General features: G+C 39.1%; 1 protein-coding gene across 1 annotated transcript; it reads right to left on the minus strand.

The window, feature by feature from the left end:
- Positions 1-6,328: 6,328 nt before the first annotated feature.
- Positions 6,329-7,273, minus strand: LOC122692814 (olfactory receptor 491-like). The gene has a single exon (XM_043900661.1). It carries the CDS (start codon positions 7,271-7,273, stop codon positions 6,329-6,331), a length of 945 nt encoding a protein of 314 aa, XP_043756596.1.
- Positions 7,274-10,160: the final 2,887 nt, after the last annotated feature.

Consider the following 10,160-nt stretch of genomic DNA (forward strand, 5'->3'; position numbering starts at 1 on the left):
TTCTTTGAGACTCAATTTTATGATTTGTAAAATGGAGTTAATAATTCATATTTTATAGTCTATTCATGAGATTTCAAAGGGATAGCATGTAATTATCTGGAAAAGTTACCTAAAGTTATTGATGTGTCTCAAATATGCGACAAATGGAACCAAGTGCCTAAAAGTGTCGACTGTGATAGGTCACACTTGTCAGATTTGGGAGGAGCCCTGTTACCTTTAGCAAATTGTTCTATTTTATCCTCAATCCCAACTACTTCCTCCTTTGAGAGTCATGACATTCCAGCTATGGGACCTCCTGTCTGTCATTGATCTCCCTGATGTTCCTCATCCCCTGAGGACTTCAGCACCTGCATGATCATTTTCTTTTCCATCTCTATCTTTGCCATGAGCAAAGGCAACTTCTAGCCATTTGAATAGCTCAACTGGCAACTTGACTTCAAATTTCTTTTACTTTCTTGATTTAAATTACTTTTATTTATCCATAGTCTCCTTATGAAGCCTATCATATTCCTATCCTAGATTTCACTAATTTTCATTTTTGTTCCACAAATTAAATCTAGACATGTGAAATTATTGTGTTTAAGCTTAGCCAGTCAAAGGTCACCAGAAATAAATGTATAGTCCAACAAAATTAAGTTTACTGGGTCAGTGTAGAAAGGGAGGACTCTGTAAGTAACTACCATGTGTTTCCTGACAATTGACAGAAAGCACATGCCTTTTGAAAGATTTGGATTCTTAATGAAGGATAACGAGGAGGGATTAAGTGCTGTGGGGTTCAGTTCTGAACAGGTTCCTGATTTTGTGGTGAGAGTGAGGAGGGACTAATCTGAAGTTGAATGCTGTCTGAAATGCTGGCAATTTAGCGATTGAGTGCCTCTTGCATTAGGTAGGAAGAGCATTTCAGGTTTGGATATATTGTTGATTACTGAAAAATTAGATCATTATGACATTGTTAAAATTGCTGCATAAAAGTTGAAGAAACAATTTTCCTACTAAATTTATTGCTAGATTATTCTATGTCTGTCCTCCCAACCTGAAGAAAGACATATATGTTTTTCTTTTTCAGTCTTTTTCTAGAAAATATTTACTTCTCATTATTTACTAAATCTATTGATATAAACTGTTCATAGTATCTGTTTTTAACCATCTTAATATCTATAGAATGTGTAATTATGCCCCTTTTTGCATGTTATTTAGATAGTTAATATTTTTGGCTTTTCCTTGATTAATACTCCTATGGGTTTTTCAATGAATGAAATTGTAAATTTATTTTCTCTAGGAACATTTGTCTTTTTCTTTGATTTATATTTGTTCATTACTCACACACACACATATATATATATTTTTCCCATGCTGTGTGGCTTGTGGATCTTACTTCCACCACCGGAGATTGAAACTGTGCCCCCTGTACTGGCAGCACAGGTCCTAATCACTGAACCTCCAGGGAATTCCATATGCTTTTTTCTTATTTATTATTGTTCCTTTATAATCTTCCTGAGATGGAAGCTTATATTTGTGTTCTTAGTCTTCCTTGAGGTTGGTTTCCAACCCTTTATCTTGAGTACAGGCCATATATTTCCCCTTTTCCGTTTTTTTTCTTTTTTTAATCTCTTAGCAGTTTTGAATGATGTCATGAATATTGTGAATGACAGGTTATAGATAGTCTGGATTGTGTTATAATCCTCTCAAACATATTCACTGCATGAAAGTAGCACCTATACCTGCTTAGTCAGTGATGCATATTTGAGGATTTTCTGGTTTTTGACAATTACGAGTAAAGCTTCTGAAATATCTCCATATAGATCTTTGTGTGAACATGTGTTTTCATTTCTCTTTGACAAAATCTTAGGATTGTAATTGCTGGGTGTTATGGTTAGTGTATGTGTTTAAGATACTGCAAAACTTGTTTTTTTTCAAAATGGCTGTACCATTTCGCATTCCTACCTGCTTTGCATTTCAGTTCTATTTACTCTGGGTCCTTACCAGGATCGATATTGTCACTTAAAAAAGATAAGCTATTCTAATATATAGCATTAAGTCTTTTATTTTAACTTACTTCCCTTTTGACTGTGTTAAGAATCAATTTCAAGTTCTTCTTAGTTCTACTTCTCAGTTGATGGTCAGTTTGTTTTCAATCTTGGTTATTTTGGAGTGGCCACAGGACTGGAAAAGGTCAGTTTTCATTCCAATCCCTAAGAAAGGCAATGCCAAAGAATGTTCCAACTACTGCACAGTTGCACTCATCTCACATGCTAGCAAAGTAATGCTCAAAATTCTCCAAGCCAGGCTTCAACAGTACATGAACCATGAACTTCCAGATGTTCATGCTGGATTTAGAAAAGGCACAGGAACCGGAGATCAAATCGCCAACATCTGTTGGATCATCGAAAAAGCAAGAGAGTTCCAGAGAAACATCTATGTCTGCTTTATTGACTATGCCAAAGGCTTTGACTGTGTGGATCACAACAGACTGTAGAACATTCTTAAAGAGATGGCAATGCCAGACCACCTGACCTGCCTCCTGAGAAATCTGTATGCAGGTCAAGAAGCAACAGTTAGAACCAGACATGGAAAAACGGGCTGGTCCAAATTGGGAAAGGAGTACGTCAAGGCTATATATTGTCACCATGCTTATTTAACTTACATGCAGAGTACATCATGTGAAATACCAGGCTAGATGAAGCACAAGCTGGAATCAACATTGCCGAGAGAAATTCCAGTCCTGTGGCCACTCCACAAACACCACCCTTATGGCAGAAAGTGAAGAGGAACTAAAGAGCCTCTTGATGAAAGTGAAAGAGGCGAGTGAAAAAGCTGACTTAAAACTCAATGTTCAAAAAACAGATCTTGGCATTTGGTCCTGTCACTTCATGGCAAATAAATGGGGAAAGAATGGAAACAGAGACTTTATTTTTTTGAGCTCCAAAATCACTGCAGATGGTGACTGCAGCCATGAAATTAAAAGACACTTGCTCCTTGGAAGTAAAGCTATGACCAACATAGTCAGCATATTAAAAAGCAGAGACATTACTTTGCCAACAAAGGTCCGTCTAGACAAAGCTTTGATTTTTCCAGTAGTCATGTGTGGATGTGAAAGTTGGACCATAAAGAAAGCTGAGGTTGAAGAATTGATGCTTTTGAGCTGTAGTGTTGGAGAAGACTCTTGAGAGTCCCTTGGACTGCAAGGAGATTCAACCAATCAATCCTAAAGGAAATCAGTCTTGAATATTCATTGGAAGGACTCATGCTGAAGCTGAAGCTCCAATACTTTGGTCACCTGATGCGAAGAACTGACTCATTGGAAAAGACCTTGATGCTGGGAAAGTTTGAAGGCAGGAGAAGGGGACGACAGAGGATGAGATGGTTGGATGGCATCACTGACTCGATGCACATTAGTTTGAACAGGCTCTGGGAGATGGTGATGGACTGGGAAGCCTGGTGTGCTGTACTCCTTGGGGTCATAAAGAGTTGGACATGACTGAGCAACTGAACTGAAGTTCATTCTTTTATGGTCATTTGTTGTGAAGGGTCCAGAGCCACAAACCATGGGATGAACTGTGACATAATAGAATTAAACGTTTGGTTTCTGCCCCCAGATTCTAACACAGGGCTTGAAACTCCTGTAATTTTCTGAATGACAATGGTGCTAGAAGCATGTTTTGTTCAAATATTTGTTCTTTAACCTTGGTTCCTGACACAGGGCTGCTAAACCCCTTTGAACTTCTGGGTGGGTGTCCTTTATTGGAATCCCCCTTGGTGGGATTCTGTATAACTTCTGGACAAGGGCTAGTCATCATATTAAATCATGATGAAGCTTGGAACTTTACAACCACACCCATTTCTGCAGTGAGAATGGAGAGGCTGGAGATTGATTACATAGCCTCCATAAAATACTAAACTATCTGGTGGAAAGCTTTTAAGTTGGTGAACAGATCCACTTGCTGGAAGGGTTATATACTCCAACTTCTTGGTGATGGAAGCTTCTGCCCTGGGGACCCTTTTAGACCCAGTACATTGTGTCTCTCCATCTGGCAGTTAAGTTTTAATTAAATTAATAAAGACATTATTATTCCTTTATAATATCTTTTATGATACACTAGAAAAATGTAAGCAAATGTGTTCAAGAGTTTTGTAAACCATCCCAGAGAATGATCAAACCTGGAGGAGGGTTGTGGGACTCCCTGACTTTGTAGCCAAGTTGGACAGAAGTGTGGATATCCTGGAGACCCATTGCTTGCTGTTGGTGTCTGAAGGGAGGGCAGAGTTGTGGGACTGAGGCTTAAATTTGTGAAGTCTGACACTACCTCCAGGCAGTTAGGTCACAACTGAATGAAAGAATAGAACAGCAAGTTGGTATCTGGATATTTAAACTATATAGTATTTTCCAGTTGGTTAGTATGGAAGGCAGAAACACTACATATTTTTGTAAGATGTGTTGTGAATGGAGAATAGTCAGTCCCATTACCCATTATTTAATAATATCATGTATTTTAAATGATCTCTGTGGCCTTTAATATTTGTTTTATATAGATAATATATAGCAGTATATTATAAATATTTTCCATTTTCCATTATACTGAGACAAGGACTTAAGATCTAAATGTTGCTTTCAGATGCTTTAAAGAATTGTCTCATATTTGCTTCTGTTGAGAGTTCCTATATTCCAGAAAAATCTCTTCTTACCCTTTCCAGTGGTGATGTTTATAGGGTGCATTATTATGTTATTATGCAAGAAATACATTAGTACAATCTTTGACAGTATTTCTAGCTTTTAATTAGATTCTAATCTCTCTATAAATCTAGACTATGGAACTATGATTGTTGTTCACATATTAATTGCAATGCTTAGAATTAAAGATACTCTTTAAAATTCCCATATATAAGGAAGACTACATTGTGTGAAATGGAAGTATTTGCTTTTAATGTGTTTAAATAGGGATAGACTTCCAGTCATATCATGTGTTTGTGGTGTCCAGACCTCATTTTGTATAGGTAGGTAGAGGTCAATACAGTCTTCACATTCTTCTCCTTGTTTTGTAGTCTTCACAACCTAGATCTTCTTGGGGGTAGAGCTTGTTCAGAAGACTGAAGCACAGGAACAGGTTAGGCTTGCTAGTCCTGCTTTGGACTGATTGTGGCTCATGGAGTAGGTCAAGGGCATGGAATCAGAGGACTTGATGCTGTTAGATTTAGAACAATTGAGTTCATATCTCTCCAGAGAAACTATTGGTACTTTCTAGCACTCGATATTCTCATCTGTAAATTGAGGTAAATTTATAACATTGACATCATGGGATTACTATGAAAATTAAATGGAGAATAGTGGTTTTGTAGCCAGGTTTTCTGGATTCAGACCGTGGTCCCACAACGTCCTAGCTGCATGATTTTGAGCAATCTATGTGATGTCTCTGTGCCCCAGATGATTCATTTGTAAAATAGAAATAATAGTACTACTTCATAGGATTTTTATGAGAAGTCAGCCAGTTAATATCCCAGTGTGCTTAAAATAGGGCCTGGCACATTGTAAGTACAAATTTTTGTTTGAGAGATAAAAAGTCCAAGGTGGCTACAGGTGCTAATACATAATAGTAATAATTGCTATCATTTTACTGATTTCAAGGTGTCTCCCAGTTGGTTTATAAGTATATAAAATTGAGAGTTACAAGTGGTAACGTTTTCCACACAGCCATTATGAAAAACAGTATAGAGGTTCCTCTGAAAACCTCCTCAGTATGGAGGTTGCCATATGCTGCAGCAACCCCACTCCTGGGAATATAGCCAAACAAAACTATAATTCAATAAAATAATGCACGCCTATATTCATAGCAGCACTATTTACAATAGCCGAGACAACAACCTAAATGTTCATTGACAGATGAATAGATAATGATGTAGTATATGTACTAAATGTATCAGTTGTATGTGAAATCTAAAATATGACACAAATGAATGTATTTATGAAACAAAAATAGACTCACAGGCATAGAGAATAGACCTGTGCTTGCCAAGGGGATGGGGAGTGGGAGAGGGAAGGATTGGGAGTTCGGGATTAGCAAGCAGATGCAAACTAGTATATATAGGACCAATAAATAACAAGGTACTACTGTATAGCCCAGGGAAATATATTCAATATCCTGCGATAAACCATAATGGAAAAGAATATGAGAAAGAATATATATATGTATTTATGAGTCTTTCTGCTGTGCATCAGAAATTAACACATTATAAATCAACTATACTTCAATAAAACTTTAAAGAAGTATTGTGTTTTCAATTTAAGCAATTGGTGTGCTACCAGTAAACAAAAATTTATAGGTCACCTGAAATGTTAAGAATGGATCCTAAGAATATATTCTGACACTTGCTTTCTCAGGGCCTCCTTTACATCTCTGTTCCTCAGACTGTAGATGAGGGGGTTCAACATGGGGATCAACACTGTGTAGAACACAGACACCACTTTGTTCTGGTCAGTTGAGTAGCTGGATTTGGGCATCACATAAATGAAGGTAATCGTTCCATAGTAGAGAGTCGCTGCGGTGAGGTGAGAGGTGCAGGTGGAGAAGGCCTTGTGTCTCCCTTCAGTGGAGCGCATCTTCAGGATGGTGTTGAGGATGCAGATGTAAGAGAGAGCTATGACAGACACCGTGACCACAATGATGGAGCCAGAAGAGATGGAAGGGATAATTTCAATGATGGAGACATCTGAGCAGGAAAGTTTCAACAGAGGGGAGAAATCACAGAAAAAGTGGTCTACCTGATTTGGTCCACAGAAAGACAGAGTCAATAAACAGCTAGCAAATGTCCAAGCATTCACACACCCACCCAGATAGCAAGACCCAACCAAGATGACACAGACTCTGGAGGACATGTGGGTGGAATAGAGCAGGGGCAAGCAGATGGCCACATAGCGGTCATAGGCCATGGCAGCCAGCAGGAAGCACTCAGCTGTCCCAAATGTGACCCCAGAACAGAGCTGGGCTTCACAGCTAGCAACTGGGAGGGTCAATCTATGTTTCAGAAGTCCTATAATCATCATAGGTGTGATGGATGTGGAAAACCCTATGTCTACAAAAGCCAAGTGACTGAGAAAGAAATACATGGGAGTATGAAGGTGGGAACAGCTTCTTATTAAAATGATTATGCTAATATTGCCTATTAAGGTGATGACATAAATGCCTAGAAATATCACAAAGAAGATGACACAAAGTGTAGGATCTTCTGTTAACCCCAAAAGGATAAACTCTGTCACGCTGGTGTGGTTTCCAACCTCCATGTCCTCTGGGAATTGTTCCTGTTGAAGGAAGTGTGAATGTTCACTTGTTTTATGCTTTCTTTCTACACATTTCCAGTTTTCTTTAGCTGTTTCTGAATTTCTCTGGTTATTCCTCGGAGCCATTCATAGTGTTTACTTCCTCTGCCTGGTCTGTAAATATGATGCTGTAGATGCTGTTTTGATTTTTTGTTTCTTTCCTTTTTACAGAAAAAAGAATGATTCAACCTCACTCTCTGGCGGTCTCAATTTTATTATTTTATTTATCCACCATTTATTTTAAAACAGCTCCTTAACTCTGAATCTTAGAACTCTCTTCTACTATCCAGATGCATAGTTTCAATAATTGATTGGAAGTCTCCAGTTGGAGATCCAAGAAATACCCTAACTCAGCCTCCTCCTGACCAAACTCATCCCTTCCTTGGACCACTCCGCCTGTGTTCTGTATCTGTGGAATGATACCACAACCCACCCAATCTCTTGTGTCTGAAATATGCAACTGGTGCTCATCTTATTCCTCACCTTGTGCCACATCTAATAAAATCCTAATGATTCTATCTACAATTTTGCTCCCCATTTATTTATCCATTTCCATACTCCCACTGCTAGTGTCCCTGCTTTAGTTGAGACTATGTTCATTTTTCCTCTTTATTTTATTCATCTATTTACCTCCTTGTCTTCGTTCTTGCGTCCTTATAATTCACAATATATCTGCCAAAGTGACCTCTTGCTCAAGTAAAAAGGTGATAACAAAGGAATTCTTTTAAGACTTTCATGATTCTCCAGCCTGCAGGAGGAAACCTAACCTCTTTAGCAGAGGGCAGTGTACACTTTCTGGTGTACCCCCTGCATAGGACATTTTGCATGTCTCTCAGGATGTTTCCATCCAACACTTGCACTAATCCAAATTCCTGAACTATTTAGAGTCCCCTCAGTGCACTCTGGAGAAGGCAATGGCACCCCACTCCAGGACTCTTGCCTGGAAAATCCCATGGAGGGAGGAGCCTGGTGGGCTGCAGTCCATGGGGTCGCTGAGTCAGACACAACTGAGCAACTTCACTTTCACTTTTCACTTTCATGCACTGGAGAAGGAAATGGTAACCCACTCTAGTGTTCTTGCCTGGAGAATCCCAGGGATGGGGGACCCTGGTGGGCTCCCATCTATGGGGTCGCGCAGAGTTGGACACGACTGAAGTGACTCAGCAGCAGCAGCAGCAGTGCACTCCGTCCTCTCTGGCCTTTAATTCTTGTTCTCTCACTTGGATGGCCCTCCAGTCTCTCCCACTGTCATTACCCTGGCTGACCTCATTCATCCTTAAGATTCATTTACCTGCAAAGCTTTCTTTGCCTTCTAAGAGAGAATCAGAAAACTTTCCTTTGTGTTGATATCACAGTTGGAAGTTGTCTAGATTGCCATTGTTTATACCTGGGTTATGGTTTTTGTTGTTGTTTGCATTTTTACAGTTTGCTACCCCCAATTAATATACATTCTCCTCAACAATGTTGCATTTTATCCCTGTGTCACAAATAACTAGTGCTTAGGAACAAACTGTGCTAAAGAAAAGCTTGCTAAATGAACTCATGCATGATTTGTACAATATAATGAATATACTGTTGGGAACCAGAAATGAATAAAATTTAGGTTCCTTGTTGAGAGAAACCAAGTCTTGTAGAGAAGAAAGACATTAAACGTTATTAATGTATAGAAAGTCTGTAAGAGTAGTGTAAGTAAAATAACTGCCTGTACTGTTTCTAAACGAAAATTGTATAATTACATTGAGGGTGAACACTTGAAAATTCAAAAGAAACATTCCTCTGAAATCTGGCTACTATTATACAAGTTAACTATTACAAGCTAATTTATTTCCATGAATTTTTTCTTCTAATATATTTAGACAGGCTTCCCTGATAGCTCAGTTGGTAAAGAATCCGTCTGCAGTGCAGGAGACCCTGGTTGATTCCTGGGTTGGGAAGACCTGCTGGAGAAGGGATAGGCTACCCATTCCAGTATTCTAGGGCTTCCCTTGTGGCTCAGCTGGTAAAGAATCTGCCCACAATGCAGGACACCTGGGTTTGATCCCTGGGTTGGGAAGATCTCCTGGAGAAGGGAAAGGCTACCCACTCCAGTATTCTGGCCTGGAGAATTCCATGGACTATATATAGTCCATGAGGTCACAAAGAGTTGAGCATGACTGAGTGACTTTCACTTCACTTAGATTCCTGGTTTGGGAAGATCCCCTGGAGGAGGGCATGGCAACCCATGCCGGTATTCTTGCCTGGAGAATCCCAAGGACAGAGGAACCTGGTGGGCTACAGTTCATAGGGTCTCAAAGAGTTGGATATGACTGAAGCGACTGAGCACACATGCACACAATATATTTTAATACAACTTCTATGATATTGTATATGGAAGCTTAATGTCATTAGTTTTCTTTGCATTTCATGTAAAAAGTGTGTTGTATAGTCACTAAGATGTGTCTGACACTTTGATACCCCCATGGACTATAGCCTGCCATGCTCCTCTGTGCAAGGAATTTTCCAGGCAAGAATACTGGAGTGGGTTGTCATTTACTTCTCCAGGGGATCTTCCCAACCCAGGGATGTAAATTGTGTCTCCTGCATTGGCTGGCAGATTCTTTACCAATGAGCCACCAGGGAAACCCATAAAAAGTTTATCACATTATAATTCCTCACATAATATTTGAGATCTTCATGATAATGAAGTTACTAGTGACAATGAGTTACTAGAGATAATGATAATGAGTTACTAGCTCTTAATTTAATCACCCACTAATCCAAGCCAGGCTTCAGCAATACATGAAACGTGAACTTCCAGATGTTCAAGCTGGTTTTAGAAAAGGCAGAGGAACCAGAGATCAAATTGCCAGCA

This window comes from Cervus elaphus, chromosome 1 (genome assembly GCF_910594005.1).
Source record: "Cervus elaphus chromosome 1, mCerEla1.1, whole genome shotgun sequence".
Classification (NCBI taxonomy): Eukaryota; Metazoa; Chordata; class Mammalia; order Artiodactyla; family Cervidae; genus Cervus; species Cervus elaphus.